General features: G+C 53.3%; 1 protein-coding gene across 4 annotated transcripts in view; it reads left to right on the forward strand.

Moving 5' to 3' along the window:
- The window catches only part of CAPZB (capping actin protein of muscle Z-line subunit beta), a 135,214-nt gene that overhangs the window by 78,923 nt on the left and 39,618 nt on the right, over positions 1–16,673 (forward strand). For all 4 annotated transcript variants that reach the window (XM_047082739.1, XM_047082737.1, XM_047082736.1 and 1 more), the window contains exon 3: positions 15,875–15,996. In XM_047082739.1, coding sequence (XP_046938695.1) covers positions 15,875–15,996 — 122 coding nt within the window. The remainder of the gene's footprint in view (positions 1–15,874; positions 15,997–16,673) is intronic.

Consider the following 16,673-nt stretch of genomic DNA (forward strand, 5'->3'; position numbering starts at 1 on the left):
TCTTCCCTGAGTTGCTCGGCGAGCCTGCCTGCCTGCGGAAGAGTCCCCGGCAGTTCTTTCCTGGGCAGCGGCGACCTGGCTGGCCCTGCTGACACCGAGCGCTTCGTGCAGCCCAGTGCCAGTCGCCTGTATCTTGTGTGATCTCACAGGGACCTTGGGCTTTCCAAATCTGGTCTTTCGGGTGCTCCGTCACCGCCTGGTGTCTCCTTAGCCCCGGTTGCTAACAACTACTGCTTCTCTTACCAGCAGTAGGCTCCCGGCGTTCTGTTTCTCCTGAACTCTTAGGTTGTGGTGGAGGAGAGGGGCGCGGCGGCTCTGCCTTTGTTCCTGAGCCTTGTCACCTAACTTAGATTTGGGAACTTGGGGCACAGGGCACCCTGCAAAGGAGAGCCAAAGCACCTGTCTACAAAGACCGTGCCCTGGTGCCGTGTGGGACATCACGATGTCCCGGACAGAAGATGGCCACACGGGTGTTGGCCATGTGGGGAAAACCACTGCCTCCTCCTTCGCCCCTTGGGAGCTGAATAGGCACGCGTTCCCCCTGAATGGAGCTGGGGGGGATATCATTTTTCTGTTTTATTACAGACCATCTGTCCATGTGCCTGATATTTAAGTCCATTAGAAACGCTTATGAAAATGCCATATAATACGTGCAGACGAGAACTGCAGCCCCAGGTGTGTGGGGCTCTTTAGTTTTCCCTGGAATTATGTTTCTGCCTTAAAACACCTTGACAGGGGCGCCTCAGTGGCTCAGTCGGTTAAGCCTCCAACTCTTGGTTTCGGCTTAGGTCATCGTCTCGCGGTTCATGAGTTTGAGCCCTACGTCAGGCTCTGTGCTGGCAGCCGGGAGTGTGCTTGGGATCCTCTCTGTCCCTCTCTCTTTGTCCCTCCCCTACTCACACTGTCTCAGTCTCTCTGAAAACACATAAATAAACTTAAAAAATATAAATAGGGGTGCCTGGGTGGCTCAGTCGGTTAAGCGTCCGACTTCAGCTCAGGTCATGATCTCACGGTGTGTGAGTTCGAGCCCCGCGTCGGGCTCTGGGCTGTCCGTTCAGAGCCTGGAGCCTGCTTCCGATTCTCTGTCTCCCTCTCTCTCTGCCCCTCTTCTGCTCACGCTCTGTGTCTTTCTCTCAAAAATAAATAAACATTAAAAAAAATTTTTTTTTTTTTAAATGTGAATAAAACACCTTGACGGCAGAGGTTTCCTGTTCACTGTGGGAAGTGCTCTTAGGAGGGAGCCGGTCCTGCCTGTCTCCTCCCAGGCCAGGGCATCCCCCTCTGTTGCACCAAGGGATCGATCACCAAGCTGCTGAAAAGGTGGCAGGAGATAGGACCGTGGGCTTCACTCTTGGTGAGAGTGTCAAGCCGAACGCAAACTTCTTGGTCACCCTGTTGGTTTCCACATTCTTTCCATTCCGGAGACCTGGGGAAAATCTGCCGATGCTCCACAGGCTTTGCAAATCTTTCCCTAATTAAAGGGCCTCCCAGCTGTGTGCCCGGCTCCTCTACCTCAAATCTCTGCCCTTTCGTGTTTGTGTCTAAAATTGCATCTTTCCAAAATGTTGGCCGCTCAGCAGGTCTCCTTGCACGCCTCCAAGAGGGGAAATCCTTTCCTCTTTGGTTTCTGTTCTGCCGGGCACGGATTTGCGTCTCTTTGGGTTGGATCGTTCGTGAAGGCGCTCCGTGGTCCTTTCTGTTAGACTTGCTGGGTGCACATTGCCCCGGCACCGGGAGGTGGCAGTGCGTGCCCCTCGGTGCCCGTGCTGTTGCCCTCCTGGAGGCACAAAGGACAAGGGTATCGTTTGGGTTTCATTCTGGGCAAAATGAACAAGAGAGCTCGGTCCTCCCGTGGTGCTGGCTAGTGGGCAGCAGTACTGTGAGATCAGGGAAGTAGTTCAGGAGGAGTCTGATCTAGGTGAGGATCACCGGTAGCAGGAGGCTGCGCTCTCCTGATGGGAAAAAGATACGCGGTTCTTGTCAGCTGGAGCTGGGAGGCGTGATTCATCAGAAACCCACAAAGACCCCTTCCTCGGCCTCGCCCTGCCCTAATAGAACTCCCTAGTCGGGGGTCTATCTGGCGTCTGCGTTTTAGGAACTGTGTGGCATCCTGTGGCCGGTGGACCCCTGGGAGCAGTGTTTTAGGTAATGTTTGGAGAGCCTCCACTGAGGAGGCCTGAAGAGTATCTCTCTAGATTAGGTCTTGCTTTCTGGTCGATGACAACCGTGAGACAGCAAAGTCCGTTGGAAAGAGATTCCGCTTCCCCAGGACTCGGAGAGTCAACAGGGAGGCCTGTGCATCCTGGCAGGCACTGGCCCTGGGTGAGCAGTGCCTGGGTCACCCCTGTAGAGCACATCTGGGACCAGATGGAAAGCACTTGAGAGCAGCATGGCGTGCCCAGCCTGTCTCCCTGACCTTGGAAATGGGTCTAGCACATGGGCTGAGACCTGGAACAGCCTGCATGTCCTTCCGGGACCTGGGGTTTCTGATGTGTGTCCATCGGCAGTCCCTTTAAGAGCGGATGACGTGCTCACTGCTGGTGACCAGGTCTCAGATTCATGACGGGGACACTGAAGTTGATGAAGATCCTGTCATGGGCAGGAGGGAAACACCGCTTCCCTTTGGTGTGTGGAATTGGTGTGGGGGGCTCTGAGGGGGTGGGGGAGGTCACTCCTGGAAGAGAGAAGAGGGTGTAGTGTAGGTTCTGTGTACAAATAGAGAAATTTCTGTTCGACTTTGAATTCGAGTGTGGGATTGAGGGCGAAGCCCATGCAGGAGCCTGTTCCTTCTCCCTTGTGCTGGGTCTGGGTCCTGAGGTCGTGCACCTCGGAGGTGGGCCCAGCTCTTAGGCTCTCTTGGATCACACACAGTGCCTCGCTCAGGAGATGTTGTGTTCAGTTTTAGGAAGAACGTCACAAGCTTCTGATTAGCTCCAAAGGCCATTTCCTGGACGGTCACAGAGATAAGTACATAGGCTGTCTTTTTTTTTTTTTTTTCTTTTAATATATTGTTTTTAGTGTTTATTTTTGAGACAGAGACAGAGACAAGAGTGTGAGTGGGGGAGGGGCAGAGAAAGAGGGAGACACAGAATCTGAAGCACGTTCCAGGCTCTGAGCTGTCAGCACAGGGGCTCGAACTCACAAACGGTGAGATCGTGACCTGAGCCAAAGTTGGACGCCCAAGCAACTGAGCCATCCAGGTGGCCCTAGACTGTCTTGATCTGTGAGACTTTGCAGAATCTTAAGGCTAAAATGAACCTTGCTAGTCATCTAGTCTGGTGGCTTTCAGATATTTCTTTAATGACTGGAATCCTCTTTCAAGCTAAATCTTAACACAAACACAAAAGAGTCAGGCCCTCTTACCCTGTCACCCTGAGCCCCTCTCCACCAGCATCCCACCAGGCACCGCTTCTCTGCCTTGGAGAAGCAAAGGACCCATCTCATTCAGTTGGTCCATTTTAGAGATAAGGAAACTGAGGACCATCTAGTGGTCTACGCCCATTTCATTAAGGACCCAGCTCCGGCTTCCGGGCTGATGATGCGTCCCCTACTTTGTGCTCTGTTTATTAATTTGTTTTGATGTGGGAAAGCTCTGGGTTATAAGGGTTGGTGCTCCAGTAGCTACTGTGAGTGAAGGAAAAAGTAACATTGCCTTTGGCCCCCGATGCCCAGATGCTTACTAACCCAGACTTCGATCATGTAATATATTCTCTGCTAAAACCCAAATTGGGGGCGCCCGGGTGGCTCAGTCGGTTAAGCGTCCGACTTCGGCTCAGGTCATGATCTCATGGTTCGTGGGTTCGAGCCCCGCGTCGGGCTCTGTGCTGACAGCTCAGAGCCTGGAGCCTGCTTCAGATTCTGTGTCTGCCTCTCTCTCTCTCTGCCCCTCCCCCGCTTGTGCTGTCTCTCAAAAATATATAAATGTAAAAAAAAAAAATTAAAAAAACCCAAATTGATATTTTTGCATTTGCATTGAACTTAGACTTCCCTGGATGTACCTGTGCTCTCCACCTGGGACATTCTCTCTTGATTTCTCCCTCTTTTTTTTTTTTTTTTTTTTTTAACAACAGCTTAATGGAGATATAATTTACTTGCTGTAAGATTCACTCTTTTAAGGTGTACGTTTCATGGGTTTCTAGCATATGCACTGGGTGGTGCAGCCATCCGGATTCCATGCCATACTCCTTTGTCCAGGTGGGTGCCCCTTCTCCACCCCAGTCCCCCAGGCATCGCCGTGCCACGCTCGCGCTTCACTTTTTGTAACTTAGCTCCCGGCTAGCTCCTCACACATCTGCCTGGACTCCCCTGCTCGTTCTCCCCTCCAAGGGAGCCCTGGGCAGCCCTCCTCTTCGTTTCTATGGCCAATCCAGTACTCCCTGTCCACAGCACGTAGCACATCGGGACTTGGTTTGTGTCCCTGTCTCTCCTCCTATACTTTGAGCTCCTTGAGGGTGGGGACACTGTATTTAACCCCTCATGCACTTGGGTGGGTTTCATCTGGAACGTCAGATTTGAGTTTTATCTCTTAATGGGCCAAAGTGGAGAAACAGAGGAGCTCTTGATCCTGGAAAGACACAGCCAATGAAAGGGGACACATTGGTGCCTCCTAAGTGGAGCCAACTTCCCCAGTAGGAAGAATTACAGATTTTTCTTTGTGCGTGGTCATTTTCTCTGGGTGACTCAGTGAAATTAAAACAAAACCTGATGAGGCATCCATCCAGTGGAAGGAATCCAGTGGGAAACATTGTGGCCGGCCAGCCAGGATGGTTTTTGTGCTAATGGGGGGCGGGGGGGGGGGAAGGCCCGGCTTGTTCTGGGCATGCCTCACATAACGTGGCACAACAGCGCTGGCCTCCGGCCCCGCTCAGACACACACACAGATGGCACGAACATTTCCACTTGAAAGGAACCAGCCACATCGCTGGAATTTTGTGAGACTGTCAGGGTTGTTTGGAAGTTTGTGGTCTTGAGAGTTTGGGGAGAATGTGTGGTGGAAAGAGCCGGAACTCTGGCATATGACTCGGTGGCTGCATGACTCTGAGCCTCCGCTGCTGCTTCGCGAGGTCGTTGGCCTCCCAGGGTCGGCTGTAAGGGTCCCTGGAGCAAGGTGTACCGGGACCTGGCCCCCTGTGAGGCCTCGGCGGGGGTGGTGGCGTTGCTTTGGTCGGCGTACCCGCACCCACTCTAGGAATCCTGTCCCTGTGCCGGGACGCCATGGATGGGTACCCAGCGGTTTGTCCCCCCCTTCCCGCCATGCTGAGCCTTCCCGGACCAGCAGTGAAGAACGTTTGTGCGTTTCACCAGCATTGCCCGTCTGGCAGCTCACTTCTCACTCGGGCGGCACATGCCCTCTGTCAGTTCCCTACCAGGATCTCAGCGTGTGCGTTTCCACGGTAGCCTGTTAGTAGCTTTAAGGAGGGCTTGCGCATGAAGGTTTCGCACGCGGGTTTTGTAAAGCCTGAGCCTGGGCCCAGACCCGAGTGCGCAGCGATGAGCAAGGGGGCAGATTGTTCGTTCACTTTCCACCCTGAGAGCGGCTGCTTTACCCTCAGGCCGTTGTGGGGAGGGGGGGTGGTTCACGTGGACCTCGTCATGCAAACCCCCCTTCGGCCGGTTGCGCCTCTCTGCCACCACCCACTTGGTGATCCTTCCAGCTGAAATAGTTCTGTCCCATGGCTGCTCGCCAGGCAGCAGGCTCCAGGCGGCACCGGCCGAGGGGCCTCTTCTAACTGCAGGCCTCAGCCGCATTGCTTAACCCACCTGTGCCTCGGCGTCTTCCTCTCTGGTCAGCGATAATTTGGGATGACAGTGACACCAGTGTGCCATACAGGGTTGCCATAATGATAAAGTAAGAACGTGTGTGTGGGTGCCCGGGTGGCTCAGTCGGTTAAACGTCTGACCTCGGCTCAGGTCATGATCTCGCAGTCCGTGAGTTCGAGCCCCACGTCGGGCTCTGTGCTGACGGCTCGGAGCCTGGAACCTGCTTCGGATCCTGTGTCTCCTTCTTTCTCTGCCCCTCCCGTGCTCATGCTCTGTCTCTCTCTGTCTCTAAAAAATGAATAAATGTTAAAAAAAAACGCCTTGTGCATAACCACTTAGAAGAACATCTACAGCTGCTAGGGTCATAGCTTTTTTTTTTTTTTCCTTAATTTTTTAAAAATTTTAGACACAGCTGTAGTGAAGGAGAGGAGCAGAGAGAGGGCGGGGGGGGGGGGGAGGGGAGAGAGAATCTTAAGCAGGCTCCATGCTCACCGTGGAGTCTGATGCAGGGTTTGAACCCACGACCCTGGGGTCTTGACCAGAGCTGAAATCAAGAGTTGGACGCCCAACCAACTGAGCCATCCAGGTGTCCCCAGGTAGTAGCTTTTAGAAACTGAAATAGAGGGGGCGCCTGGGTGGGTGGCTCAGTCAGTTAAGCGTCTGATCTTGGCTCAGGTCATGATCTCACCATTTGCAAGTTTGAGCCCCACATCGGGCTCTGTGCTAACAGCTCAGAGCCCAGAGCCTGCTTCAGATCCCGTCTCCCTGTATCTGTCTGTCTGTCTGTCTCTCTGCCCCCCCCCTCACACTCTGTCTCTGTCTCTCTCAAAAAGAAATAAATATTAAAAAAAAAAAATTACAGAAACTGAAATAGAGGGTGGAGATCCCCTGTCCTTCCCATGAAATTACAGGGTCTTAGTGTAAAGATCACATTATGAACAAGTTGTTTTCATGTAGTTTTTACCTGGTCTTTTTCCCTGAAAGATTTGAAGTGATTTCTAAGAATGCAGCCAAGACAGTAATCCCTTAACGACAAAGACTGAGGAGGCAGGACCACGGAACATCCAGCAGGAGGGTCACAGCTCTCTGTCCACGCTTGTCTCCGTGTGGTCGCCACCGGGTGCTCGTCACATCCCTAGGGCTGAGAGCTTGAGTCTCCGTCTGCCTTGAGGGGCCAGCGGTCACAGGCACGCTCACCCTCGCCTCCAGCCGCCAGCCCCCTAGCCGAGTCTCCAGGAGGGAGAACATTCTGGGAGCCTTCAGAAGATCAGAACTCGACCTGAGGGACCCTGCTGCTCTGCACTGGAGCACCATGTCACCAGCACTGGAAGCCCCGACGGTGTTAGGCCCCACCCTTGTCCTGAGGAGAGAGACCCCGTCCTGAATGTGTGAGGCCCCCAGCCAAGGCCTTGTGGCCTGGAGGAGCATAGGCCTGGGAGTCACCTCCTCTCTGAAGCTTTAGGGCTGCAGGGAACAGGCGGGGGTTCTTAGGTGCCCCGGGGAGAGCAGCCTCGGTCTGGATGGACTGTATAGGACACTGGGGCAGTGGGCTCTGCTCGGGGTAACTGCCTGCACAGGCTCCGAGGCCACAGTGACTTCTGTCTGGTGACTTTTCTGCCTCTGGCTTCTTGAAGGTGTTTGTGTATTGTGCTCTGTCCCTGGGGGACAAGGCCTTAATTAAAAGGAGCAGGCAGGTTAGAATGACCCTGAATTCTCTAGACTTGCCTCCACCAGATGTGGACTTGTAGCCCTGGCCAGGGAATGGTTAATTTAATTAGGCTCCGGCTGCCTGGTTCATCCCCTTCGGGGAAGCGTAAGGTTACAAATGGACAACAGGAACCTTGTGTGTTCGCCTGTGGTTGACTCACAGATAGTGATTTTAATTTTTCCTTTCAATTTGCCCTCTTTTTGTTCTGCCCTTTCCTGACCCTTCCTTTAGAAAACCGTTCTGGCCTCTTATTCCAGGCTGTGAGCTTCTAGAAGGCAAAGCCTCTGGAGTCTGGAGTATGAATGGCTGAAACCCAGCCCAGGAAGTTCATCTCTGTTATTTCTCTCTCGGGTGGTTTAGGGCACCTGCCTAAGAAAAGAAAAAAGGGGAGAGGGGGACTGGTTTCTTGAGAAAGTTCTTTGTCATTAATGGCGTGTGAAAAATTCGTTTCTAAGTAGAATAAAATATCTGTTGACCAAAAACAATTTCCTGGTGGTAGCACTGTTTGGCCAGCTTTGTTCAGACCCTGAGGACTGTCCCCCAGCTAACAGCTGTGTGCCCGTTGTGAGCATGTACTTAGTCTGCTGGGGCACTACAGGTACCAGCCTCTTGAATCTGAGTGTGCATGGCTCATCACGTTTTAATGTTTCCAAAATTGGGAAATTGTTTCAGACACTCAGTGATATTCTTTCTCAGTTGTGCATCTTCCTAAATAATTTACAGACTGCCGATGAAGAATAGTCTGTCCTTTCATTTGAGGGATATCATTCTTGGCGTCCAGTGATGGATGAATTAGAAGAGGGCTGGATCTGAAGTGGGAAGGAGGGACGGCGCCCCTGTGTGGGTGTGATTGGGAGTGCGGGGACGAGTTCAGCAGGTGCGAAGCTCCTGTTTCTCACCAGGCTCTATGCTGGGTGGTGGCCTTAGGATTTCTGCTGAGGTCCAGTCATGGCTGGAGGACTTCATGTGGGCAGGGACCCCCATAGCACAGCCCCTTCCCAGTGCTGGCTCCGTGTCATGGGAGGGGTGGCTTGTGGCCACAGATGATCCTGTCTTCCTTACGTTCGCCTTGTGGCTTCCTTGCCGCAGTCTCTGCGTGCTGGCTCTTGGTCCCATCACAGCGTCCCCTACCCCCCCCCCCCACTTTCCTTCATTCGTGTGTCATCTCTTTGCCAACTCCCAGACCATGAATCTCCACAGGCCCACCCTCGCCACCGCTCAGGATGGCTCCTTGTGCACTTGTCTGTTCCCAGCGGCCGGAACAAACTTTGGGAGAGCGGGCTGCGTGGGTCCATCTTGTCTGCTGCCAAGTCCATGGCCCCGAGCACATGCCTGGTGTGGGTGCTCAGCATCATTAAGTGGAATGAATCTCTCGTTGAGGCGGGTATTGTAGCCCCAGTTCTGAGGTCAAGGAAGGGTACGCTCAGCCAGGAAGCAGTAGACCGAGGATTTGAACTGGTGTTTGATTTCAAGGTCGGTGTTTTCCGGAAAGCCACACTGTAGGTTGTTTCCTACACCAGCACTTGTGTCCCTAAAAGCATTCTCTTTAGTGTTAGATTTCATTTTTATTTGTATTCGTATTAGCGGAAAGGGGGGAAGGAGGTAGCCTTCGAAAGTAGAAAAGGAGCAAACTGTAGGCAGAGACCTCTGCTGGCCGCCCGGAGCCCCAGCGTCCTGACACCTCGATGCCTGGGAGCGCGGCGTGGGGAGGGGAGCACGGGGAGGGGAGCGGGGCCAGCCAGGCCTGTGCCCGGCTGCGATTCCGACATCACTCATCCGAGTGTGCGACCCAGCGGACAGGGTCTGTTTTCGATTCTTATCTCTCTGGTGGCGGGCTCTCGGCCAGCGGGCAGATCAAAAGATGGAATGTGTTCGTTTGGCCGTGTTTTTAAAAACTGAGGTACAAGGGTGCACTTCTTAAAGACAGGGGTGCTGTGGATTAGATTATCCGTGGAGTTGCACTGGTCTGGCTTTTGTGCTTTTTTAAGGGTTCATCTCAAGTTTCTTTTTCTGGTTGAACAATTGTTTTCAACATTAATAACTAACGGAGGAGGGGAAGAGGCAAAGTTGAACCACATGGCGGCACAGACGCGAACCTCACTTGTGGCCGGAAACTTCTGATTTGTATCTCTTTTCATGTGATTGCTGTTGGGTTAGATAGAAAAGCATTCAGGTTGGGGCGACAGCAAGAGTGGATGCACTTTTTGTCGACCGAGCCGTTCCGTATCTCCCGTGTCCTTTCCCAGACTGCTGGCGAGTAGTGCTGTGACTTTGGGCAAGTTCTCAAGGCCCCGTTTTTCCCGTCTTTAAAATAAGGATTCTGTAACTGCTCCACATTTGGGGTGCCTGAGGCCTAGAGGAGGTGGTGCCAGGAGAGTTTGTAATACAGTGCCTGGTGTTGGCTGTGACGGCCTGCTTGTCTTGATCCTCGTTATTAAAGGGTCACCTGTGGCTGCTGCTCAGGGCGTCCTTGCCTGTCCTTTACCTTCTACCCCCTGGGGTTTTTTCTCTCCCTGCCCCAGCTCACTCTTCCTCTCCCCGCCCCCTCTTCCAGGGCCATCCTCCCCCCACACCAGGGAGCCAGATGATGATGTCACTAAAGAGCCGGGTGGTCCCTGGGGTGTGGCCTCAAAGGAGTCTGTGCAGTGGAGAAGTTGAACCTCACCACCAGAAGGGTGGCCAGAACGCTGTCCTTGTTTTCTGTTCCAAGTCGCTGGGAATTAAGTTTAAATCCCCCCAGCAGCCAGGATTGATCTGACACCTTTGGTGTTATCTGAACGTTCCTTGCAAAGGCCGGGAAGCAGTTCAGATGTGCAGTTTGGACAGAAACCATCCGGCCTTTGGGTGTAGGCACCAAACACGTGTTCTTGCCTTCAGAGGCAGTGGAGCCGATGACACACGCAGCCCAGAGTGAACTCTTGGCTTTGTTTGGACCTGTCCTTTCATTTAAATTGCTCTACAGACTCCTGATCTTTGAGACTTAATGTGATTTCTTCCACTCTTCTAAGCACTTGACAGGACTGAGCGGGGGTAGCCTTGGGGTTGAATGCAGGGGGAGCATCGGTAAGTAAGCGACTGCAGAGAGAAACTGCCTGTATTCTGGGTTTTGGTATAACCTCGATCAAGATTAGTACCCACTTCCACAGAAGAAGTCAGCACACTTGCTGGAGCACTGGCCACACCATGCATTTCGTGGGGCTCGGCCTCAGGAACTGGTCTCTGCCTCTGTAGGCTCACAGCACTCAAAGACAAAGAATGTTAAGTAGCGAGGAAGGAGTAAAGTGATAGCCGATGGCAGTATTGGAACAGCCATCCCCAAAGCATTTGGGGTTCAGCTGACATCAGTGTTACTACAGGAATTCCAAAGAATTTGGCACCTTGACAAAGAAGTCGGGTTTTCGGCTGGGTTCTTAAAAAAAATTTTTTTTTAACGTTTAGTTTTGAGACAGAGACAGAGCATGAACGGGGGAGGGAAAGAGAGAGAGGGAGCCGCAGAATCTGAAACAGGCTCCAGGCTCTGACCTGTCAGCACAGAGCCCGACGCGGGGCTCAAACTCACACACCGCGAGATCATGACCTGAGCCGAAGTCGGACGCTCAACCGACTGAGCCACCCAGGCGCCCCGGGCTGGGTTCTTAAGGGTGGTAGGGTTTGAGAGAAGGGGATGGGTTGCCAGGTTTGGCAAATGAAAACGTATGCCCCATGTTTTTGAGATTCTTGGTGTATCTGAAATTAAAAATTAAAAATTAACCGCCTGATCCTGTATTTTCTCCAGCAACCCTATATGGGGGGACTTGTCCGGTGGAAGAACGCATGTGCTAACTTGCACGTGGAGGGAGTGCTGAACAGGACAGGATGGTGTTGGGAGGCTGCAGGCAGGAGTGGGGGGTAGGACGGAATGGAAGTCAGACAGGTGTGGGTGGTGCCAGATCATGACTAACGCACCCTCGAGCGGCTGCGCTGGTACAGATCTGTGGACACACCGTGTCATCCACACGTCTCAGTCCCTGTGGCGACAGGAAGATGATTCTTCCAGGGCACTTTGTCTTTGACCGGAGAAACAGGACTGGTGGAAGGGACTGGAATACAAAAATATGGTCCAACTTGAAAGTTTACCCAAAAGGCGAAAATTGTGCTTGCCTGGTTGAAGAATCAGCCGGCCGTATCACGTCCCAGATTCTCTTCACGGAAGGGCACGTCCCTGCGCCTTCAGGAGTTCTCTGTGGTTTCTGGTGCACTGCCATAATTTTTCAGTGACAGTTTAGATGTATGTTCTTCTGGTTAGTACCTGGCCGTGGACTTTAAAAGCCCCAGTCACAAGGGCAGCTGGATCTAGGAGCTCAGATAGTATCACCCGCTCTGCCTCGCTCAGAAGCTCATGCAGATGCTCTCCTGAGGCCTGCCGCAGCCCAGGGCCCTCACCCCCACCCCTGCTTCCCTGGCAGAGGGAATACAGGCCGTGTATCTGCCCCTGGAGAAAACTCCTGGGAAGGCCCCATCCCTGAGTAGGCCAGGGGCTGAGGCTCTCTGGCTGCCCGTGGGCAGCGGTGGAGAGGGGACGTCAGCCCTGCCACGGGCTTCATGGGCTTGAGAAGCTTTGTGACCAGAATAGGAAAGGTAGGCTGGGCAGGCTACGAGAGTGGCTCTTGATGACGGCTGGTACCACAGATCCTTTGCACTGTTGCCTCAGCTTTGTGCTCTGAAGGACAGGACGTCCGAGGTGGGAGGAGTGGACTCCCTTCCGGTTCTTCACACTGACCTTGAAAGTTACCCTGATCTATCTACTTTGACAGGCAGGGAGGGCTGGATCCCATTTTCTAGACCAGTGGCTGCCACGTTTTTTGATTTCACAGGCCAGAAGCTCTTTTTTTTTTTAAGGTGGGGGTGGGGAGGTCCCAGGAGAAAGAAAAACAGAAAAAGAAGAGTAGGTCACTGAGTTCCCAACTTGTAAAACAAAACCCAAGTAAACGTCTCATTTCATAACAGGCCGCCATCCGCCTCCCGGGTAGGCGCCTGGCGTGTCTGCCGGAGGAGCAGGGGCTAGAACCCGGTCTCTCAGTTCTCAGTCTTGCCCCGTTGCTGTGTTTCTCGGGGTCTGTATTCATAAACCGCCCCCCCCCCCAAACTTGAAAACTCTAGTTCTCTTTGTCTAGGGCTTTTCCACCATGTCATGATTCAGGTTTGAGATTGTCTGGCTGGAACCACAAGCAAAATTGGTCACTGGCATCCGTCAGAGTTCAGTTCTGGACGACAGAGTCTTTTGATGAAGATTCTTGCTGCACACCAGCTTATTAACTTAGAAACAAAGCTGATTGGTGTTTGGGAGGCTTCCCGTTATAAAATTCCTCCCTCCCATGCAAATCTCGAGAACTCACTATGCCTCTGACACTGCCGTAGGCACTGGGGATCCAGCAGTGAACAAGATTGAAGTCCCTGCCCTGGGGAAAAAAATCGACATTCTAGGGAAGGGAGACAGACAACAAATAAATTTAAAAGTCACTTCAGGGGCGCCTGGGTGGCGCATTCGGTTAAGCGTCCGACTTCAGCCAGGTCACGATCTTGCGGTCCGTGAGTTCGAGCCCCGCGTCGGGCTCTGGGCTGATGGCTCAGAGCCTGGAGCCTGTTTCCGATTCTGTGTCTCCCTCTCTCTCTGCCCCTCCCCCGTTCATGCTCTGTCTCTCTCTGTCCCAAAAATAAATAAACGTTGAAAAAAAAAAATTTTAAAAAAAAAAAAATAAATAAAAGTCACTTCAGTTAGTATAAGTGCTATGAAGAAATTATGGAGGTACTTCTGATCCACGGATTCACCTTTTGGATGGCAGTGAAGTCAAGCCTGTTTTATACCAACTCCCATGATCTTGTGGGCTTCCCTGTGTTGGGGGGTGGGTCCCTGCAAAGCAGCAGGACTGGTGGGGAAGGGGAAACAGCTGGCTCCAGGCAGAACTGCAGGTAAGAAGAACTGGATTCTCAAGGGTCCGTTTTTATCCGGATCCCAAAGAGGCAGTGCGGTGGATCCAGGTGGGACCTGGACTGGCGCTGCCATCAAAGAGTCACAGAGCGCAGATGACCGCGGGTACGGAGGGGGGAGGGCGGGCGCTTCACTGTCCAGTACTGGTGTGCATGCATGCCCCCGTGCTGGGCACTGGCTAGAATGCCGAAGACATTGCCTCCTGTGATCCCCCAAATCTCGATGAGCTGGTTCTCTTATCCCCACTTTCCAGATAAGGACATTGAGACGTAAAAATGATTTGCCCGAGGCCACAGGGACGGTGGAGTCGGGAAGTCGCACTTCAGAGCCTGGTGGCTTGTTCTCTGCCACAATCCGGGATGAACTGGCCAGCAGTGCCAGGGGCGCCAGCCAGTTAGAATGGGGTTCTAGACAGAAGTCAGGGCCCCCGGGTGAGCTGGTCCAGTGCATTCAATGGTGATGCTTAGGGGAGGGGCTCGTCATGCTGGGCCGGCGCAGGTGCTCAGAGCCGTTCCTCTGGGTCTACAGCAGCAAAGCAAGACCACCTCCAGATCCCAGCGGCGTCGGGCAGAAGCTGTTAAAATCTGCCTTGCCGTGGCCGGGGCTTTCTTCCAGGCCCCGTGGCCACTGGTTGCTGAGCAGGGGGTGGGAGCAGAAGGGGGTTATTTGCCACCACAGTGTGCTTTTGGCATGCACTGTCCTTCCTCTTCTGTGTCAGGGTTACCATCAGAGGTGGGGGCGGGGGGCGGATTTCTGTGGCTGCTGCCTGCTTCTGGTGTGGCCCCTGGGCATCTTGGTAACCCTGGGCCTCGGCTGTCTGTAATCTGGAAAATGGGGGTAATACATGCCTACTTCACAGGTTGTGTGTGAGCTCTCAAGTTGACCGTCTGTACTCTTGACAGGCCATGATACATGACAGACACTTGGTAGGGGGTAGGATGTTACCGTCACCAAAACTAACTTTGATTCGCCAGCCCCGTTTTGGGGCGCCTGGCTGGCTCAGCCGGTGGACCATGAGAGTTCTGATCTCAGGGTTGTGAGTTTGAGCCCCACATTCAGTGTAGAGATTATTTTTAAAATAAAATCTAAAGAAAAATAAAAAAGGAAGAAAATAGCCCTGTTTTGTGTGTGTGTGTGTGTGTGTGTGTGTGTGTGTTTGTGGGAGCTGGACACAGGTGGTGTATAGGAGTTAGTGGTGCGGGCGTCTCTTGGGGGCCTAGGTGACTGGCAGGGGTCCACGTAGAGGGAGCCCCTGCCTCACAGAGGCTGGAGTTTATGCGAGACAGGGTCACCGTCTTCCAGCTGTGCCAGCCAGGGCCTTACAAGCTGCCCGGAAGCACCGTGGGGCTCAGCAGGGGTTCCCGGAGAGGCCCCGGAGGCTGGGTGGTCCCTGGGGTGGCAGTCTCCCCACCACCACCTTTCTGGAAGCGATAAGGGTCTTCTGGAGGAACGCGGGAACGGCCGCGGCCGTCTGCCCCCTTGCTGAGCCGCTCTGCTGGGTATCTTTGCCACATGATTTAACTTTTCCATTTGGAAGGACTGTTGGTGCAGTTGGCAGCCGCTTGCCTGGTAAACGATATGGTGGGGCCTCCATAAACCCAGGCCCATGAAAGGAATAAGTCAGCACATTGAAAATACAGCATGGAAGTGACTCAGGCCTGAAGGAATCCATTTCAGAAAGTGCTGCCATCGCTTCCTGGAATATTTTGGTGGAAATTGATGTTTGAGTTGGGAGGAGGAGGAGGAGGAGGCCAGCGGCCTGGTTACCAGTAGGGCCACGTGTCAGAGTCGGCAGCATTTGTCATGGGGTTCAGGCCCTGGGGCCCTCTTTCTCGGTGACATGGCTCCCAGTGGGTCCACCTGAGGTAAGCCAGCTGGAGCTCGGCACTGGGGGAGGCCGGTGTGTAGCTACCTTTGCAGCAGGTAGGGTCGACTCCGCCAGCCAGCCTGGCAATGCTTGGCCGGGGGCCTGGAAAGTATTGGAAACTCCACCCAGCATGGGAGCCTGTGGGAGTTCTCCGGCACGGACGGGTTATTCTCAGAGTTCTTTGGATTCCTGTGTATTTCAAATGTTTACCTTCTTCTCAGGACTTGAGCTTGTACTTTGCCCACCAGAGACCAATAGCAAGCATATACATACTTAAATGTACCAGACCACCCTGGCGACCAGGTAATTAACGCTGCACGCAGATTTGGAAGGAAGGCTGTGATGGAAATCACGCTCCGCTGTAACTCAAGAACAGGTTTCTTTATGGAGGGACACAGTTGGTGTCAGACACATGTGGAAAAGAAAAGAACAGGCCCATAATTCTGGCAGAGTACCAAGGGCCAGATGTTAAATGTGCTGACCACGACGTGGCTCTGGTTGCCATTAGCCAACCTGGTTTTGACGTGTTGTTTTAACCCCCCGGTTCTGCCTTTTCCTTTCTTTCTGCCAGGTCCCCAGTCTGTGTGAAGATCTCCTGTCTTCTGTTGACCAGCCCCTGAAAATCGCCAGAGACAAGGTGGTGGGGAAGGATTACCTTTTGTGTGACTACAACAGAGATGGGGACTCGTACAGGTGAGCTCCCGCCCTGAGAATGCGGCAGGCATGGTGGGCCGGAGCCCGGGCCGGGCATTGCCACCGGCCCACCAGCACGAGGACCACTGAACTTGGACAGTCTCACAGCCCACCGGCCTTCTTTCTCCCTGACTTTCCTCCCTCTCTCCCACCCTTCATCCCTTCCCACCATCCATCCTGCCATCCGGTCAACCACTGGGTGCTTGTGGGGTGCCTCCAGAAAGCACTGGAGATTCAGCAGTGAGCGAGGGCCCCTGCCCTTCCAATCTAACGGGAGGTGGCTGTTGTTACAAAACAGTAATTGCGTTAAGCCGTGCCAAGGGCAAGGTATAGGGTGTGCATGTAACGGGGATCTTGAGCACGAGGAGGGATTGCTTCAGTGAGGGACGTTGGGAGGCAGCTCTGTCCACCAGATCCACAGCTCTCCTTCCTCTTGCCATCGCCGTGCTGAGGGCCCTACCCAACGAAGTTGACGTTGGCCCCTGCATTGGAGAATCGCCACTCCGGAACAGGAGGTGCACTTAGCAGCTGGTTACTGTGTGATGTGATTCATGCGACCAGGGCCAACCAAGCTCATTTGGAATTTGCAGGTAGCCTAGAAGAGGCTGGGGAAACTCCAGGAAAACTTCCTGACGGAGGTGATGTCTGAGCTAGGTTTTAAGGGTGTCTAGGCGTTC

The sequence above is a fragment of the Lynx rufus genome, unplaced genomic scaffold (assembly GCF_022079265.1).
Source record: "Lynx rufus isolate CCGP_SWC_20201006 ecotype Redwood Valley unplaced genomic scaffold, mLynRuf1.p SCAF_2, whole genome shotgun sequence".
NCBI lineage: Eukaryota > Metazoa > Chordata > Mammalia > Carnivora > Felidae > Lynx > Lynx rufus.